Consider the following 19,462-nt stretch of genomic DNA (forward strand, 5'->3'; position numbering starts at 1 on the left):
GGAGCAATGCTATGGAAAACCAGTAGGAGTGAATCTGTGAAGCTGAGACCTTCCCCTGGGCATCACCCGGCTCTAAGTCCATGGGCTCACCACGTTCTGCTGCCCCACAGGATCGGGATGAACCAAAACACCTTTTACCAGTGAGAAGGAATCCAGAAACCAGTCCAGGCACCTGCTTTTTATTTATTTCTAACAGAAATACAACAACCCAAAGCAGACACTTCATAAAAAGCCTCATTTTGGTCCAGAACATGGAGAAGGACATCACCCACCCCATCCCAACCCTCTCCTTTGGGTGACTGTCCCTGCAGCACCCACTCTCCAGTGGGTTGGTCCCACAGTCCCTGCACCTCCAGCAGCACCATCCTCTGGATCCTGCTGGAGACAAGCACCTTCACATCCAAACTTTGGCCTTCCTGAAGGCCTGGACCTCCTCTGGGCCCCGCAGGTACTGCTCGATCTCGCTGTCAGAGATGGGCTCGTTGCCGGTGATGGCAGAGTCGGAAGCACTCGGGGCTGCCGTCCGCAGCCTCTTCCTTGGATTGAGGAGGCAGGGAGGCAGCAAAGGCCTTGGGCTGCCCTCACGCTTCTGCTGCCCTTCCACGGGACAGTCCCCAGCCTCTGCTGCTGCAGGAGAGCCAGGGGACCCCTCGCCCGTGGCCGTGGGCTGCTGTTCCTCCCCGTCCTGCAGGCAGAAGGCTTTCTTGAGCAGGACAATCCGGTGCTGCAGCAGATCCCCGATGTACTTGACCACGGTTTTCTTGTCCAGGTTAAACATCCTCAGCCAAGTGAGCTGCGAGGCCATTCTCAGGAGGATCTCCAGGAGCTCCTTCAGCCTCAGGTGTGCTGGTGGTGGCAGATCAACCCCTGCCAGCCTGCAGAAGCGGGCGAGGGTGCAGGAGAGGCGGGCAGGGGGCTGCAGGGACTGCCAGGCCAGGAATGCCGCGGCTGTGACAATGGGCACGGGATGCCGGCCTGTCACCAGCCACGTCTCACTGGCCAGCTCCACTATCTGCAGTGTTCTGGCCACCACCTTCTCCTTGTCCTCCATAAACGGGGCAGGGATGTTGGCTGTGGGCTGGAAGAGCTGAAAGCTGAAAGAGCAAAGAGCCCGTGTTTAGCATGAGCACATGGGGGAGCTGCACCACCTTGTTTCTGCTTGTGTCAGCTAGCCAAGTGCCACGTTACCCTCTCCAAAGCGGGGAGAAAGGGGCAGGAAGAGAAGAATCACAGCCCAGACTGTGCCAGGGGAGGCGAAGAAGCCATCACAGCATGTAAAAAGCCCAGCACACATGTGGGACAAACATATGCAAACCCCTGTCCTGCCAAGGTCCACCTCTGGGCTGCTCTGTTGCACCATGGTTGACCAAAACCACCATGAAGTTTGTCATTTGGTGAAATCAACAACACAGCTACAGTGCAGTAACTTCATACCAGAACATCACGCATAACCTGCTACAGAAAGAGAGTAATTTCCTCAGTGCTATGGCTGTAATCAGAGCTGGGGTTTAGTTCTGCACTGAAGTATTTGTTGTGCCTCAGGACCCAAGACAGAGCAGGCTGGGCTCAGCACTGGCAAAACAGGGTAGTAACTATTTGCTTATTAACAGTCTTACTCGGATGCTTTAGGACATAACATGGCTTTAACCTGCCAGAAGGGAGACTGAGATGAGCTCTTAGGCAGAAGCTCTTCCCTGTGAGGGTGCTGAGGCGCTGGCACAGGGTGCCCAGAGAAGCTGTGGCTGACCCATTCCTGGCAGTGTTCAAGGCCAGGTTGGACACAGGGGCTTGGAGCAACCTGCTCTAGTGGAAGGTGTCCCTGCCTGTGGCTTTATGGATGAACTTTAAGGTTCCTTCCAACCCAAACCTTTCCATGACTCTACGATACTCTGACATACCCGTGTAACAGCACAGGTCTCCCTGTCTCTGCTTGTGGACTCTGCCCTGGGCAGAAGCTTTTCCACCCACCAGCATCACACACAGGACCCTGGAGTGGCCGAAAGGGGCCCCGTTACCTGTTCAGGTGGCTCTTCACCAGATCTGCCAGGCTCAGGGCAGGCACAGAGAGCTCCAGCTCCTTCTGAAGGCTCAGGAAGACGCTGGCAAACAGCTCCTGCTTCGCGTACAGCAGCGAGCAGATGGTGCCCATCGTCAGGGGCCAGTTGTGCTGGCGACAGGTCACGAAGACGCAGCAGCCCCCCAGGAGCTCCTTCTTCTCCAGGCTGAGCAGATGGAAGCAGGGGTGCTGCAGAGCTCTCTGCATGTAGGACACTGCTGTCTCCTCAAACAGCGCCGGGAGCTGCAGGACCTTACAGAGATCCTGCACCCGCCTGATGCCTGGGAGAAGACAGAGCCCATAAAGATCAGCTCAAGCAGCTTCTGATACACGCGTCACCAGTAGCATTCACCCAGCCCCAGGAGAAGGCACAAGCAGCACAGCTCCTGCAGCCAGCATGAAAGTATCCCCCTTAGTGCAGGTGAGGGATGCTGAACTGCCTTCTGCATGCTCTGCTGCCAGCTCTGAAGGGTTTTACCATTCAGAGAGCATTAGGAACACATTAAACTAGAGCAGCAGCAATAGGAATGCATTAAACTAGAGCAGATGTGGTGTGAGAAGGCAACTGGAGGAGCTGCTCTTACCTCGCTGCAGGCAGCGGCTCAGCTGCTCCTTCTGGCCAGTGCTCTGGGAATATGCCACCTCTGGAAAACAGGCAGTGTTAGGCCAGCCCACCCCACAGAGACCCTGGGGAGAGTGTCAGCATCATCTGGGGCACGGTGCTGGAGTTCAGTGAGCAGAATTGAGCCCGCTGAAGCAGTGCTGGCAGCACAGGCTGCGTGTGGGAGAGGTGCAGGATCCCCTCTGAGCCATCGCTTCTATCCAAACGGAACCAGTGAACGGCCTCAGGGCTTCTCCACTGCACTGGATAGAATCTGGCAGGGAGGTGCTGTTGGTTTGCCTTATAATGGAAAACCATGCTGGCTGTCTGCTTAGGGAGGGAGCAAGGGGAAGGAAGGGAAAGGAAGGAGAAAGAAGGGAAGAAAAGGAAGGGAGGGAGGGAAGGGAAAGAAGGGAAGGCAGGAAGGCAAAGAAGGGAAAGATGAGAAAGAAGGGAAGGAAGGGAAGGCAGAGAAGGCAGGGAAAGAAGGAAAGGAAAGAAGGGAAAGAAGGGAAAGAAGGAAAGGAAAGAAGGGAAAGAAGGGAAGGAAGGGAAGGAAAGGAAAGAATGGAAAGAAGGGAAAGAAGGGAAAGAAGGAAAGGAAAGAAGGGAAAGAAGGGAAGGAAGGGAAGGAAAGGAAAGAATGGAAAGAAGAGAAAGAAGGGAAAGAAGGGAAGGAAAGAATGGAAAGAAGGGAAAGAAGGGAAGAAAGGGAAGGAAAGGAAGGAAAGGAAAGAATGGAAAGAAGGGAACGAAGGGAAAGAAAGGAAGGAAGGGAAAGAAGGGAAGGAAGGGAAAGACGAAAAAGAAGGGAAGGAAGGGAAAGAAGGGAAGGAAAGGAAAGAAGGGAAAAAAGGGAAGGAAAGGAAAGAAGGGAAAGAAGGGAAGGAAAGGAATGAAGGGAAAGAAGAGAACGAAGGGAACGAAGGGAAGGAAAGGAATGAAGGGAAAGAAGGGAAGGAAGGGAAAGATGAGAAAGAAGGGAACAAAGGGAACGAAGGGAAGGAAAGAAGGGAAGGAAGGGAACGAAGGGAAATGAAAGCAGCGAAGGAAAGAGGGGAAAGAAGGGAAGGGAAGGAAAGAAGGGAAAGAAGTGATAGAAGGGAAAGGAAGGGGAGGAAGGGAAAGGAAGGAAAAGGAAGCGAAAGGAAGGGAAAGGAAGGGGAGGGGAGGGAAGGAAGGGAGGAAGGGTAAAGCGGCCGGACCACCCCGCCAGCCCCGCCCCGCCTCAGCACTGAGCCCTTCCCGGCCCCGCACCCCCGCAGCGCGGTGCGCGGCAGCGGAGCCCGGGCCGCGGTGCGCGCACCTCGCTGGTGCTGCTCCTCGCTGTAGGTGGTGGTGAGCAGCCCCTCGGCCAGGACGCAGCCGCAGGCGGCGCACACGAGCTGCTGCTGCGCGTAGTGCGCGTCCTGCACCAGCGGCCCCGACCCGCACCCGGGGCAGCGGCTCGGCGCCGCCATCCCCGCCGCTATCCCCGCTGCAGCACCGCCCGCGGTCCGCCCTGGCCCGGGCCGTGCGTTCCGGGGGATAAGAGTTCCGCCGGGCTCGGTCCCATCGCGGCCGGGCAGAGCCGGGACAACGCGGTCCCTCGCTCCGCTCCTCCCGGGAGCATCAACGTCCCTGCTCGCTTTAGGGCTGTGTCCATCCTGCAGCGCCCGGGGTCTGGGTGCCCCCCATACACCTTATATCATCATGATAACAGCACAGGCTCCCGCAGCACGGGCAGGGTTGGAGCTAAATAGCTCCAAGCCAGCGGGAGGCTGATTTCCTCTCTTCATCCTCTACTGCTGCAATTGAGGGTCATTATAATTAGGGAGCCAGCGGCCCAGCGCTGTGACTGGGGTGATTGAAGTGGCCAAGAACCTTTCACATGTGTTTTATGAAACTCTCTGCTTTACAGAAACTCTCTGCTCTCATGATGTGGATGAGCTCGTCCATCAGGTTTCCCCGCCCTGTGAGGTGTTTACCTTGCAGGGATGGAACTAGCCCAAAAATACCTTGAGGATGAGGAGTTTGCGGCAGTAGGGCCGGTCATAAGGAGGGGATGAGGCCCTTTAGAAACTGCCCTTTCAGATAATACCAAGACAAAGTGATTTAAGGTATTTTTATTTTAGTGTTCCATGAAACCAGAAGGCATTTAAAAACAAACAGGGTCCCAGGCTAAAAGCAGACAGTACAAACAGGAAAAAAAATAAAACCACATTCAGATCCTTCAATAATAAAACAATACATTTGATTCTTAAGGCCCTTAAAGTCAAGGTGAAGCACCTTGCTGGACATAAAATGCCAGTCCCCTTATGCCAAAGAAAGGTTTTAACTGGTATTGCCAGTCCAAGACTGAGGTACAAGGTTTGTGCGATGCTTTTGTGATTGTGGAAGTCAAAGGACCAGAGAGAACAACCCTGGGGCAAGAGCCAGCCACAACCTGGGGTCCCCCTCAAGGGACATGGCTGTAACTGGCACAAAAGGCTTCCAGGAGAGGATAGGACAGGTTTTAAGGCTTCAATCTCCAAGGAGCCTGCTAAGAGAGTGTTTTCCCGCGTTGTTTCTGTGCCTCTAACTTCAAGATGCACGTTCTCACCAACAGCGATCCAAGCTTCACACAAGCCCCGCTCCAAAAGCATCGCACACACACCCCACGGTGCTGTCAGCAGTACCCATCCTGCTTTAAAATGAGGCCAGGAAAAAGCAAGAAGCCAGCCCTGCTTCCCAGTGTCCGGTTGGGATCACGGATAACACCATCCCAGGTTTCTGAAGCGGTCAGTCTCCGTGCAAAGGCACAACTGGGTTTTCCTGGCTCTCTGACCTCCAACATCAGAAAGCTGTGGAATAAAGTCTAAAAGACAAGTTCTAGTGAGGTCCAGGCAAGTGTTTCTTTCCAGAGGTCCAAGTAATCCTTCATCTTCCTCACTACTCCAAGGCACGAGAAGCAGCAGCAATAAGTAAGGCAACCAGTACCACTCAAAGCTAAAACCACCAGCCAAGAGCTGAAGGGCACAAAACCTTCTGTTTCACACCCTCCATCCACAGAACGTACAGCAGAACAGAAAGAACCCCTCACTGAAGACATCTGCTCAACTAGAAACAAGTACCTGAAAGTCTTTAGAAGGCTCTTAACACTTCAAGGCTTGTTTCAACTCCAGCATCCCATGAAGAAAAGCTCCAGATTTGGGTAGTTAGCCAGTTGACAGGAATAAAAATGGAATTAACAGCAGGTTTGGATTTTCCCAGTAAATGTGCACACCTCTAGGCAAATATATTAACTACTCTTCACTACAAAAATACAGTATTTGAGGAGTCTCCGGTAGTTCTCAGTGGTTGAGGACAACAGCAAGCAGCCTGCTAACAGGTTGATAGTTGATCCAGCTGCTCCAGGCCCTAATAAAGTGCTTTCCTGTAGAAAAACTGAGTTAGAAGCTTGCCCCTTCCAAGCCAAGCCAGGAGTGACCCAACAGACCCTTCCAGCTCCTGAAGGCAGGAGTTTGCTTTGGTCCTCTGCTACCCCCCCCCTTTGGTATTTCAGCTTTCCTTCTAAGCCTTTGATGGACTCTCACAACCCTAAGAAATCCCAGAGGTGGAAAGAGGCATCTGATTGTTTTGATCTTTAAAAGCTCACCAAAAAACAGAGGCTACATTTGGTTTTCCAGTAGAGAGAGCCTGTGGTGCTGCTCGATAGTGTTATGCTGTATTGCTGATGGTGAGACAGGGAGGAGAATAGACACATACCTCTGTCTATCCAGCCACACAATAAGGAAGCAGACTGAAAGGCATCAACTGCCTCCCAAAACACTCCCTCAGCTACCTAAAATTCATTCCATTCTGAGCAGCAAGTCACAAAGAAACTCAGATCACACCAGAACGTGGGCACTGTGACTGCTCCTATCCCAGGGGAGGGCGATTTGCCTCCTCTCTTGGCTCTATAAGGAATGCCCCTAGGAAGACTCATCACCTTTGCAGGTTGCTCCAAGCCCCAGCTCCAAAATCCAAGGTGTTTAAATGAACTGCAATGGCATAAAAGAAGAATCACCACAGAACTCCCATGCAGCATCAGACACGGGCCATGCAGGCGTGCCAGGAGATCCACACCTATTGCAGACTAAAACACAGAAGCCAGGCATACATCTGCCTCTCTCATTTGAAGGGCCTTCAAATCAGGAATGAGAAGTCTATCAGAGAACAGCTTCTGATTGAAAAGCCACCTTTGGCCCAAGTTCATTACTACCATTCCTATGGTAGACAAACGTACCACGACATCTCAGTGCCTCCTGGACCAAAAGACCTGCAAACCTTCCCCTTGCAGAGCTGCTTTGAATCAACATGTCCTCGATGAGATGAACTACGCTTTGCTTCTTCCTTTCCAATCTAAGCTTTAACTTGCATTCAGCTTTCAGGGCATTGATTACTTTTACAACACAGCCCTGGTCTGAAGCACACATCTTTGGGCTTGGCCAGTGTAGTTATATTTTGGTTTAAATCAATCCAATCCTTAAGCTCTACAAGGTTTTATATTGCACTACAAGTTAAGATATAGAAAGAAGAGTAATTCATCTATCAAAGCTGCTACAAAATAAAACCATTCAAAACAAAATCTTCATAAAAGGATCATCAGCGCCTTGCTGGCAAGCAAAGCACTTCAAACTCCTTCACTTTGGATGAGATGCCTGAACAAATCTTCCCAAATAATGGAAAGAAAGCAACAAATAAATATGATAAAGTGACTCCACTCCTGGGCTCCAGATACCTGATGGAACTACTAATCAAACTGAGAGTTGCTTAAGGCAGAAACAGGAAAGAGGTCATTTTCCGTGGCAGCACAACCAGTACCACTTGCTTCACATCACTTCCTTATTCATCAAATTCCACGGGTGGGAATCCAGCCCTTTGTTCAACCAGCATCCCAGCAGCTTTTACATCTTTCCAGCCTTTTTGGTTCCAGATGTTGCAACACGAAGGATGTTGGGGGTTTCTTCCATGACCCTGACAAGCAAGTTGTCGATGTAGTCTTCAAGCTCACGCACCTGGAGATCCTTCTTGGTGATTGCATCCTTCTGTTTCAAGACGAGCTGGATCAGCTCATCATGTGTTAGCTGAGCGTAAGCATAGGCAGGATCTGAAGGGTGGTATTTCTGAGAGAGAGGAGAAAGACAGGGTCAGTACACACATAGGGGCATTGCAAAACAGCAGCACAATGATAGGTGGGAGCTCAAAGTTCCATCCAAATGACATTTTGGAACATGAGCCATCAGCGCTGTAGGATCAAGAACAGGCTGCTCAAGGCACGCTGTGCCGTGGCCAAGGCACTGACAATGACAATTCCTGCTACAAAGCATCTTTTAGGCTATTAGCAAGCTTAGCCCGGGAAAACTCGTACAGAACACTGCCTACAGAACAGCTTTTTGGAGGTATTTGGAGGAAAAAGGAGCAACTGCCTCAGCGTGTGCTGCTCACAGCACAGGGACATGGTTTATGGAGCTTAAGCAGCCTTCTCCAGAGCAGAAGGCGGGCTTGGAGTGAGTGAGCTGCTATGGACAGTAACCAGGCCATTGGTTTGAGCATCAAATCTTTGCAGCTACAGGGCTGTAACTCAACTCTGGTGCCATTTACACTGAAGGAATGTCATGCTGAGCCCAGCCAGCTCAGTGAGATGCAGGGAAGTCACAGCCATGCATCATCAAATGCCATTGTTCACAGACCAGGTGTTTGAAACATGCCAAAGACCAGGAAAGCCAACCTCGGGTTAAACAGCAAGAAACACCCACTGAGGCCTTTGGCACTCTCCTCCTATTGCAGTCACCCCTGTGACAACACAACACAGCTTCTCCTTTAACCCTTCTGCTTCTAACCCTTAAGTAACCTTGACATCCTAATTACAAGTTTTCAACTCATTCAACATAGCAACGAGTCAAGTTGGAATCACGGAACTGGTATTTTCCTCTTTCCCACTCACACCAGAAGGAAGCACTGCAAGGATTTTGGTACCAACTTTTCATTTCCCCCCTAAAATCCCTTAGAGACAATAACGGTAGCCAGGGGTTTTCCCTGCTTCCAGCCCTTCTGATCCACGTGCCTCAAGCCTGGAGGCCTCTTCTGAGGCCAAGACTAAGCAAAAAGCTCCTTTAAATCTGAGTTCATGCCCCCCCAGTCTAATAACCACTGTTCTTGTTCTGCTCAGGATATAAGAAGCTAAGCAAACTATCTCAAATACATGAACCCTGTTCAATCTACTTCTTAAGCTTTGGGTTAAAGCTCCACTTTCCCCTCATACCTTCACATTGGTCTCGAGCAGCTTCTCATTCATAGTGCTGATGACATTCAGGGTTTTACTTTGAGACTTGTTTGCTGTGGCATTCATTGGCTTCACAGGATGGAGTCTGCAATGTTAAGAGAGGTTTCTGTTATGCAGGCAGTAAACTGAACACCAGCACTACACACATCTTCAGACCAAAAACAAATACAGCAAGAAATTGGGAAGAAATTCCTCCCCTTCTCTATGCCCAGAGGGATAAGAGATTCAGCTTTGGGAAGACAAGGTATTCCTGTCTAAACTGTAGGCTTTTTGTAAGTACACTCCAGTTCTCTACTATCGTTATTGACTTAATGCATTGGACATAGAGAAGCAGTAACAAGGAAATACACCTGAGTGGTAAGCCACAAAAGCAAAGCCAGGCTGGTCTACACAGTGGCAGTTACTCTGAGCTGTCATGCACTAGTATTTGAGCCCAACTTCCCTAACGAGAACATACTTGTGGTTCTTGCAACATGTCAAATACTTCTACTACCCTGGGACAAGCATGTATGACGTCTTTTCCAATCTGAACTTACACCATAAGCTGGCAAAAAAGTGCTCTCTTGAGTTGCTTGAGCAGGATTTATGTTGCCAGTTTTAATGGAGGAAGAAAAGTTTCCTTGTATCTCAGCAAACACTGGCCCAGAAGCGTGCCAGCCCCTAGAGGCAGCTCTGCAGATGAGGTGCTGAGGGCTGGGAGGTCCCTGGCACTGCTCTATGGACATCAGCTCTGGAAGAGAGGCTTTAGCTGCATCACTTGCTGTGATTCGAGGATCAGAAGCCCAGTTTGGCCAGGTAACAAAGCATCCCAGTTTAGCAGGCTTCCATTCTCCCATTCCTGAAAAATAGATCCATTCCAGTCCATTTCCCCAGTTTGATGACATGACCCTATTTCTGAAGCTGCCACCAAGTTTCCCTAATGGTTTTCCTAAGAGCTGGCACTGTGATGAACGACAGGTCCCCTCGAGTGCTCTGCACATCCTTAGTAGCCATATGGATTCATCTGGTGCCAGAAATGATCCTACACAGGACCAAGACCCTGACATATCCACGGGCTGGAGGAAGTTCAGGCTGTATGATGCCACACCACTGCAGAGAGCAGCCAATTCCTGCTGATGTGTGCTCACAGGAAGGAAAAGCAAGGCTCAGATCAGCACATTTGGTGTATTTCCCATGTTCTCTCACCTGTGCTTAGCAGACACGGTTTCACCACCCTGCTGGGTTTGGTTAGGGGATGGCTCAGAGGGGGAAACCCAGGCCTGAAGAAGCTTCTTCTTGCCACAATTTCCTGCTTTAGCTGCGGAGCCCTCGGCTGTTGGCTTTTTCGGAGACTCTGCTCTATGATTTGGGGTGTCAGAGAGAAGGGAATGAGAGGAAGAGGAAGGCTGGGAAGGACTGGACAGAGAGGAAGAGGAAACAGAAGGCTCAGAGAAGTCCCACTCTGCAACACCTACACTGATTTTCAGCTCTTGTGTCTCAAAATGAGTGTTATCCTCCCTGGAATGAGATGTCACACCTAAGCCTGAAGCAGCTACACTGTGCACATCCATCCTCGCAGGCAGCACGGGTTGGTTGCTCGGCTCACAAGCACCAGGAGCAGCAGAACTATCAGAGTGCTCTTTCAGTTCCTCATGCAGAGGCATTAAGCCTAGGCACTGCTTTCCACTCTCTGAACTGTTTTTACCCCCTGCAGCAACACCCAGGTCCTCCTGACAGTCACCCAGCAGCTCATCATCGGAGCCTCCCTCTGGAATAACTGGAAGACTGGCCAGTTTCAAGCCACGGTCTGCAGGAGCTGGAAGGACACACTTGAGATTTGCAAGAGAGTCAAATAAATCGTGGTCAGCTTCATTTTTTAAATGCCTGTTACTGCTTTCACCTCTGAGTGTGCCTGGGGGAGGGACAGGCTCTAATGAACCACTCTGGGGGAGGCACCCACGAGCATCTGAGGCTTTCTCATTAGGGAGTGGGAGCCCCAGCACGGATTTTGCACCATCACCCAAACGTGGCACATCCCCACTGAGCTCCTCATGAGAAACCAGGGGCCACTTCTTCAGCCCTAAAGACAGCCGTGGTGCTGGTTTTGGTGTGATGAGCACCTCACTGCCAGCCCTCCCTACCTGAGGGGACAGGGGGCAAGCTCCTGAGGCTGGTTTGGCTTGAGAAAATGAGCCACTTTTATCAAGTGGAGTCACTTGGGGCTCTTCCCATCCCTTTTCACCTAAGATCTCCTGCTTCTCTTTCAGCTCACTCATGGGGGAAACTGGCTGCTCAGCACCAATCTCTGGCAAGAGCTTATTACTATACTTGGAGAGAGATGCAAAGCCTTTGCTGTCCTTTGTGCAGGGTTCAGTACTGACACTGCCTGCTCCCACACCACCCCGAACAGTGGTCTCCCTGTTTGGGATGGGACCTGGGTTGTCACTAGAGAGTGTTGAGGATGGGCAGCACCCTGCTCCCTCCCCTGTTGCACCTGAACCCATAAGTATCATCCCACTGAAATCAGAGCGCTGCTTTCCACATTCCTGCCCACCCAAATCCTCACCTCCTGATGTAACACCAAGGAGAAAGGACACTGATTTCCCATTGCCTAGCTTACTTCTTTGCAAAGAAGTCTCAGCCTGAAGCTGAGAAGGACTGCACTGCTCCTCTGGAGCCAGACCAGGCTTGTCAGTGCTGAGAGGGTTTGATCCAGCTTTGACATGACCAGTTAAAGCCTCAGCTGAAGAGCTCCCTGCAGCACCAAGAGCAGAGTGTTTCAGCTCAGCAGGGTGCTGTGCTGAGGAGCAGCCTTCATCACAAGGAAGGCAGAGAGGGGAAGAACTAGCAACAGCTTCAGAACTTGGTGCATCTGCTTCCCACCCCAGCTTGGACACAAAGGGGTTATTGCCATTGAAATGACAATCAGAGGGGAGAGAAGATGCAGGCGGCTGAGACAGACCCCGGGAAGGCCACATATCAGAGCCCTCAGCACCCTGACCCCATGAGCTCTGCCTCCAGTCAGAAGCAAAAGGATTATTACCACTACCAGAGACCTGCCCAGGAGGAGGCGCTTTGGGAACAGAGGCTGCAAGATGATGGGATGAAGGGAAACGGGCAATGCCTTCGGGATCCAGGGCTGAGGGTGCTCTGCCCCACTCAGGAGTAAAGGGGTTCTTGCCATTCAAAAGCTCTGCAGCAAAAGGAGGAGCAGTAAGAGATGCAGGAGAACTAGTAACGTCTTCAGAGTCTGGCACTTGGCCTTTTTGTCCCTTTTTGGAAATAAAAGGATTATTGTCACTCCTGGCACAGTGTACAGAGAGAAAAGCAGGAAGGGAATGAGGTGCAAGAGTGGGAAGCGTGGCTTTGGTTTCCTCCTCTGAAGGCACTCTGCAAAAAGGGACAAAACACTCGCATGTCACTTGCGGATGCAACACGAGGCTGGAACAGACAAGCTTTAGCACCAGACTCCATCAACTCCTGACCCTGGAGATGAATTACACTTGCAAGAGACCTCAGAGCCAATCTGATCGACTTTACATCCTTAAATATGTCTTTACAAAGCCCTCAGTTTATGGCAGAGCACTTCTGCTGTAGAGCTTGCACAGGTTTTAAGCACTATCTACTGCACCCCAAGCTGTTTTCTTAGTAAGGCACTTCATATGCAAGATGTTTAAACAGGAGAAGCACTGAAAAGAAGGAGAGACAGGCACAAACCACAGCCTTGTTAGTAGGGGACACCTATATATATATAAAAACACCAACACACCCAATTTTTATATATATATGAAGGATAAAGGAGCAGAATTTCCGAAAAAGCCTTGTGTACTACTACACACAAACGTCCTTCACGTTGCTGTCAGCAATGCCAGAAGCAGCAGGGCTCCAAGGTTAACACTTTGGAAGACCACAGCCAAAACCAGGAAAGTGGGGATGTTAGAACTGGTGTTCCAGACCCTGGGTCCGTTCCAAGTGGCACAGCTCAGATAGAAGTTAGGTTTGGCAAGAGATCCAGCAGGAAAAATCACCCCTACAAAGATGCCTGCACTCAGAGAACCACTATTTCAGCATCAGTTATAAGGAACATCCTTATATCCATCTCTTTTTCATACCAAGGAAGAACTCCAGAGTTACTAGTTGTTATCAAAGCACCCCATGGCCACCTTCAAACCATCAGGGACCCTGCAGAGCAACACACTTCTGCTGCATGCAGGGTGCCAGGCCAAGAGGCACTGCTCTGGGGCAGGAAGCAGCCCAGCTAAAGCCTGCTGCCACCACGACCCACTGCTATTCCTGTGGTCTCTGAAGCAGAAAGGACTGACCTGGGCTTCACAGCTTTGGTCTTGGATGGGGCAGCAGCTTTCTCAGGTTTCTGTTCTTCCTCAAAAGGGTTGAGAGGCTGCTTGTTGGCAGACATGTCTTCTGCATGGTGACAGTCTTGTGCAGGATTCCCTCTGCCCGAATCTGCTGGAGGTTCAAGACATTTGGCCTCTTGTTCACTCTTCTCTTCTGGAATTGTGTTTTCCTCATCCTGCAGGGTCCTGTCAGGAATATTCTCAGCATCCCCAGTCTTCACCGCTTCCTTCTTCCCAGTGACCAGAGAGAGCAAGGCAGACTTTTTGTGCTCTGGTTTTTTGGTCTCTTTAATAACCTCAACACTCGGGGGAATGCTGGTTTCCAGGTGTTCTTCACTGCTAAGCAGTTTGTATGATGGCAAAGTCATAGACTTAAAGGTCTCCAAGGACGTCGACCCAGAGAAAGCATGATTAGGAGATGTTCTTCCCATCTCTTCAGGTCCTTTAGTAGGTCTGGAAGACAGGTTCTCTTCTGAAGCAAAGAGCTGCTTCCTCCTGAAGTTGTGAGGAGAGGGGGAAGAGGCTGGAGTGTTGTCCTTCATGCTGCTCTCTTCCATATAAACATGACTGCCATTGATACACAGACTAGACTTGGAAACGGGATCGCTTTTGGATTTAAGGCCACTGAATAAAGAGAGCCCTTCTTTCTTGGGGTGGGCCGTGGTACCTTGGGTTAGTTGCCTGCTGTCCAGAATTGCTGTTTTACGAGACTTAAATACAGGAGAAGGAGAGGACTTCTCTTCCAGGGCATTTCCAAAGGACTCTGGAAAAAAGCAGGAACAGGGAGAAATTCAAGATGCAAGAACCCCCCTTGCTCTGACACTCACTACTGACAACCTCAGTGCTTCACAGTCATCAACTATGAGGTCTAGTCACACTTGCAACAACAGAAACATCACAGGTGTGACTACACCAGCCACTTCCAAACCTCCTGGGTCCCTTCAGCAGCCCGGATCACACCGTTCAATGACCTAAAACCTGATCACTGAAGTGATCACTTACTGTGAAGCTGCTCCACCAACACATGCAGGTATTGCTTGTGCAGCCCCACAGTTTCTATGCTAGCCCAAGGCAAGCTTAGCTGTGTCAACGTCCTATGTGCAAACAAACCCGCCACCATGGCCAGAAGTGACGTTCTATGGATTCATTCAGTGAGAAGAGCTTCACTAGTACCCTAAAAAGTGTGAAAATGCAATAAAACCTCGGGAGAAAGGCTTTGTGCTTCATCAGTGCTGTACTCACTTTCTGAGGTTGGAGAGGTCTCAGGCTCCTCATCATCCCATTGCGACTGGAAGTCACTGGGCCGAAGCCGAACCCTCTGGGTGACGGGCTGCTGTGTTGGTAGGACTGACATGGACTGGGAGAGGGAGGTCTTCTGCAGGCCAGGCTTGGAAAACAGCGTTTTGAACTTGGATTTCTTCTTTTCCTTCTCAACCGCCTCATCCTCACTGTCAGCAGGGGAGTGAGATGTACTGGGAATGATGGCCGAGGATGTGTCGGAGAGACCACTGCTCCTCTTCCCCTTGAGCTTGTCTTTGAGCTTGCCAAAGGGAGAGCGAGGCTTGTCTTTCATGGACAGATCAAACATGCTGGCTGTCATGTTGCTCCTCATGAACTGGATATCCACTTCGATCTCCCCTCTCTCCTTCTCCTTTTTCCCTGGTTTGGAGCGAAGCTTGTACCACCTGCAGCAAGGAGGAGATTTCTTTTACAACCCAGTTCTGGAGGCACAGCTGATTCAGAACAACAGAGGGTGTTTGTGGTTTAAAAATCAAGTAAGCCTACAGTGCAAGGGCAAAAGAAGAAAAGCCTTTAATCCTACAACAATGTCACAGTCACATGGTGACTAAGGAAAACATGTCTTGGCATAAAGTTATCAGTAAAAACTGTTTCAAAACCCAGATCAGGAAGGGTTAAAGAGACAGACAACATGGAATTCCTGCATTTCAGCTCAGCCACTCTCTTCTGCCCTTCAATCTGGCTTCCCCAAATGTACTTTGAAGTGGGTGCGGGAAGAAGCAGCCTCCGAGAGCCTGACACTGGTACCAGAGAGCGTCCCACACCCTCATACCTTTCATTCCAGCTCCTTTCCAGTTGCTATCTTAATGCCCGTCAAGCTCAGAAACCCCTAATCAACACAAAGGAGAGCCTTGCAGACTGTCTGGAGATTTCCACTCGCCTCCTGCTCGTGACTGGAGCACACCAGGAAGGACATTCCTTACAGACAGAACCTTATCCCTTTGTGCAACGCAACTCCGGGTACGTTGAGCACTGCATATTAAGTGCTCAAGGTATCCTAAACTGCAGAAACACCATCTGCATGCTGCTATCGCACGTCCTCAGTTACCACTCAAAGACTTTCAAACCACACTAGGGCTGGCAAAGAAAGTTAGCAGCAGCTCACACCAATTCTTGCCGATTGCTGGAGCTGCAGCCTTCCCGACTCCACAGAACTGATAGGGAAAGCTGGAAAACTCCTCCCCGGCTGGTACAGGGAAAATAAAGGAAGCAAACAGAGCAGGCATCAGATTTGCACTGCAGTCCTTTGAAGGTGCACTGGAAGCAGTGAAGGAGAAGAGGAAAAGGCAATTTGCTTGAGAGAACATCAAAATTAATGAGCATTAACTGCAGGAGATGAATGTAGAAACGTGCTCCAGAGAAACACTCTGGAGGGAAATGAATGTTCAAGCACCACACTACAGTTAGATAGATGTCCAGACCTGAAGTTACAAGACACCAGCACCAGGGAAAGGATTTTACAAGGAGATGCTGGGCTTTGTCAGGTCCCTAACGCTGCGGTCCCGCAGCAGCGAGGGCAGCACAAGCTTTGCCTTTAACACAAGCCAGCACTGGGCACTTTTGTTCTAAACCCCGTGATTTCTAGGAGCATCCTGCTGGTTTCGGTGCCACAATCCATTCTGCAGGCTCTGTGCCCTGGGGGGAAGAGCAGGTCCTGTTCCAAACACATCCAAAACAAACTATGGGTTCAATGAACAGCTTAGTTAGCACTGACCAGAACAGGAACGCCGCTACGTCTGCTTCAATTGAGGGGCTGAAAGGATAGAATGTAGGGACAAATCTGCCCCTCAAAACTATCAAATATGAATTCTTCATGATTTATTGCGTTAAACTAAACCTCAGCCCTTTATGGCTTTATATCACCACAGCAGCCAAACAATGACAAAAGAAACAGGCTTCAAAGAGAAACCGGAGCGCTGGGGGGGACCCCTCGAACAACTGATGGAAACATCAGGAGTTCCAAAGCTCTGTTTTCCCTTTTCCCCCCCCCTCAGTTTTCCTCTGGCTCAGACACAAGGAAACAACTCCCTGAACTCTGCTGAGCTCCGCAGTGTAAACACATTAGTGCTTGGTACAATCTTAATTAGGTACAACCTTCATTAGGACAGCCACGTCCTAATGAAGGCTTCACCAGCACCGATGGCTTTGTCGAGAAACACCAGCCCCGGTGTTAATACCTGGCTCTGCTCAGGTGAGTGAGAAGAGGAAGGTGACTCAGGGGCCACCTCAAGCCACATTACAAGGCTGCTGACTCCCAGTTAAACCCTCCCTGGAACCACCCCTGGGATTCCAGGGCAGTGTTTTTATGTTCAAAGGAGCAAGTATGACAAAGAGCTGGCGCTTGTGGTAAAGGAAAAGTCTTCCCAGCTCCAGTGTCCTGCTGACACCAGCGAAGGCAGCCCATCTAACACTGCATTAGCTGCTCTTCCATGCACGTAGGCTCTGCTGAGGGTTTATTAAGAGACAGGGATCAACAGCTGGCTGTAGCCTGTGCTCATTCCCGGTTTCCTGGGTCACTCTGGCTGTTCCCAGTGTTCCCTGTCAGCGATCACACAGAGATGCTTAAAACCCAAACCAAGCAGGAGGCAGGATGGGCTGAAACAGCCCCAACTGCATGTGCCAGGGCTCCGGCCTCTTCCATGGAGCAGGCACCTCGGAGCTATAGGGGGCTGCCCCACACCAGATCCCTCACCCCCGTGGGGCACAGGGGGCGGCTCACCAGAGCCCCACGTACCTGTGGGGCACAGGGGTCCCCATGGGGCACAGGGACATTCCATGGGGAACTAGGGTCTCACAACAGAGCCAGAGGCCCTCCCATCTCTGCCCCCAACCCTCGTGGTGCCCAGACAATCCCCTCCATCCTTCTCTCTGACTCCTGTGGGCCCCAGAGGCCCCTCCATCCCTATTCCAGTGCCCCACAGGACCCAGAGGCCCCCCAGTCCCTCTTCCTGGCCCCTGTGGGGCTCAGAATCCCCCCCTCATCCTTTTCCCTAAGTCCTTATGGTGCCTGGAACCCTCCCATCCCTCTCCCCTTCCCCATGGGGCTCAGAGCTCCCCCCCAATCCCTCTTCCCAAGTCGCTATGGCACCTAGAGCCCCGGCATCCCTCTCCCCAAGTCCCTATGGCATCTGGAGCCTTCCCATCCCTCTCCCATTCCCCATGGGGCTCAGAGCTCCCCCCCCCCCATCCCTCTCCCCAAATCCCTATGGCATCTGGAGCCCCCCCATCCCTCTCCTGTTCCCCATGGAGCTCCGAGCTCCTTCCTCATCCCTCTCCCAAATCCCTATGGCACCCAGAGCCCCCCATCCCTCTCCCAATTCCCCATGGAGCTCCGAGCTCCTTCCTCCCTCTCCCAAGCCCCTATGGCACCTGGAGATCCCCCCATCCCTCTCCCAATTCCCCATGGAGCTCCAAGCTCCTTCCTCATCCCTCTCCCAAATCCCTATGGCATCTGGAGCCCCCCCATCCCTCTCCCCTTCCCCACGGGGCTCAGAGCTCCCCTCCAATCCCTCTCCCAAGTCCCTATGGCACCCAGAGCCCCCCCATCCCTCTCCCAATTCCCCATGGAGCTCCGAGCTCCTTCCTCCCTCTCCCAAGCCCCTATGGCACCTGGAGATCCCCCCATCCCTCTCCCAATTCCCCATGGAGCTCCAAGCTCCTTCCTCATCCCTCTCCCAAATCCCTATGGCATCTGGAGCCCCCCCATCCTTCTCCCCTTCCCCACGGGGCTCAGAGCTCCCCTCCAATCCCTCTCCCAAGTCCCTATGGCACCCAGAGCCCCCCCATCCCTCTCCCAATTCCCCATGGAGCTCCGAGCTCCTTCCTCATCCCTCTCCCAAATCCCTATGGCACCCAGAGCCCCCCATCCCTCTCCCAATTCCCCATGGAGCTCCGAGCTCCTTCCTCATCCCTCTCCCAAGTCCCTATGGCACCCAGAGCCCCCCCATCCCTGTCCCGTTCCCCACGGGGCTCAGAGCTCCCCCCTCACCCCCACGGAGCCCCGACGTGCCCGGAGGCCCCCTCCGCAGCCCCGTTCCCACCGTGTGTGCCGGCGTCCTCCGTCGTTCCTCAACGCGACCAGGTCGACTTCGGCTCGCCCGAGGAACTTGTCGATGCCGACGAGGGCGCGGTGCAGCACGGTGAGGCGCAGCGCGGCGGGCCGCGGCGGCAGCTCGAACGTGGCCTCCTCCCGCCACAGCGGCTGCCCCTGGCACCGCTCCGCCACCGACGTGGAGAACTTGTCCCGTCCCAGCGCCATCACCGTGTACGCGTCGCTGCCGCCCGCCGCCGCCTTGGACCGCAGCCCCCGCGCCCGCAGCACCGTCACCTGCACATGGGTGGGCACCCAGCCCGGCGCCAGGCCCGCGCCCGACATGGTGGCGGGAGCGAGGCGGGAGCGGAGCGGGAATGGGAGCAGGAACGGGAATGGGAACAGCAGGGAACGCCGCGCTCCCGCCCCCTCGCTCCGCCCCTCTCGCGAGAGCAAGGGGCGGGGCCTGGAAGGGGTGGGCGGGGCCTGGAGGGGTGGGTGGTACCGGTGTGTGTGCAGGTGTGTGCATGTACAGGTGTGTGTGCATGTACAGGTGTATGTACAGGTGTATGCACAGGTATGTGCATGTACAGGTGTATGTACAGGTATGTGCATGTACAGGTGTGTGTGCATGTACAGGTGTATGTACAGGTGTGCGTGCATGTACAGGTGTGCATGCAGGTGTACATACAGGTATGTGTACAGGTATGTGCATGTACAGGTGTGTGTGCAGGTGTGTGCCTGTACAGGTATGTGCACGTACAGGTATGTGCATGTACAGGTACATGCACAGGTATGTGCATGTACAGGTGCATGTACAGGTATGGGCATGTACAGGTGTGTGCACAGGTATGTG

At 52.1% G+C, this 19,462-nt stretch overlaps 2 protein-coding genes across 2 annotated transcripts; both read right to left on the reverse strand.

Moving 5' to 3' along the window:
• Window positions 1-163: 163 nt before the first annotated feature.
• BRF2 (BRF2 RNA polymerase III transcription initiation factor subunit) lies at window positions 164-4,138 on the reverse strand. The gene is made up of 4 exons (XM_030509960.1): window positions 3,964-4,138; window positions 2,641-2,700; window positions 2,016-2,337; window positions 164-1,094 (listed from the first exon to the last, which is right to left on the reverse strand). The coding sequence occupies exons 1-4, from the start codon at window positions 4,115-4,117 to the stop codon at window positions 395-397; spliced, it is 1,236 nt and encodes a 411-aa protein (XP_030365820.1). The 5' UTR covers window positions 4,118-4,138; the 3' UTR covers window positions 164-394.
• A 609-nt stretch (window positions 4,139-4,747) lies between these two features.
• On the reverse strand, window positions 4,748-18,987 carry RAB11FIP1 (RAB11 family interacting protein 1). Its single transcript, XM_030509950.1, has 5 exons — window positions 18,617-18,987; window positions 14,520-14,962; window positions 13,245-14,040; window positions 8,923-9,028; window positions 4,748-7,783 (listed from the first exon to the last, which is right to left on the reverse strand). Exons 1-5 carry the CDS (start codon window positions 18,949-18,951, stop codon window positions 7,565-7,567), a joined length of 1,899 nt encoding a protein of 632 aa, XP_030365810.1. The 5' UTR covers window positions 18,952-18,987; the 3' UTR covers window positions 4,748-7,564.
• Between the last annotated feature and the right edge of the window lie 475 nt (window positions 18,988-19,462).

Source organism: Strigops habroptila, chromosome 21, assembly GCF_004027225.2.
Source record: "Strigops habroptila isolate Jane chromosome 21, bStrHab1.2.pri, whole genome shotgun sequence".
In the NCBI taxonomy this organism is placed as follows: domain Eukaryota; kingdom Metazoa; phylum Chordata; class Aves; order Psittaciformes; family Psittacidae; genus Strigops; species Strigops habroptila.

Excerpts from the sequence above, each read along its gene's own strand:
- RAB11FIP1 (XM_030509950.1), bottom strand. The coding sequence starts at position 18,951 with ATGTCGGGCGCGGGCCTGGCGCCGGGCTGGGTGCCCACCCATGTGCAG. Across the intron at positions 9,029-13,244 it reads ACCAAAGCTGTGAAGCCCAG|ACTCCATCCTGTGAAGCCAA; the intron begins GTCAGTCCTTTC and ends TTAACATTGCAG. Across the intron at positions 7,784-8,922 it reads TGCTCGAGACCAATGTGAAG|AAATACCACCCTTCAGATCC; the intron begins GTATGAGGGGAA and ends CCTCTCTCTCAG.
- BRF2 (XM_030509960.1), bottom strand. The coding sequence starts at position 4,117 with ATGGCGGCGCCGAGCCGCTGCCCCGGGTGCGGGTCGGGGCCGCTGGTG. Across the intron at positions 2,701-3,963 it reads CGAGGAGCAGCACCAGCGAG|AGGTGGCATATTCCCAGAGC; the intron begins GTGCGCGCACCG and ends CCTGTTTTCCAG. Across the intron at positions 1,095-2,015 it reads GTGAAGAGCCACCTGAACAG|CTTTCAGCTCTTCCAGCCCA; the intron begins GTAACGGGGCCC and ends TTGCTCTTTCAG.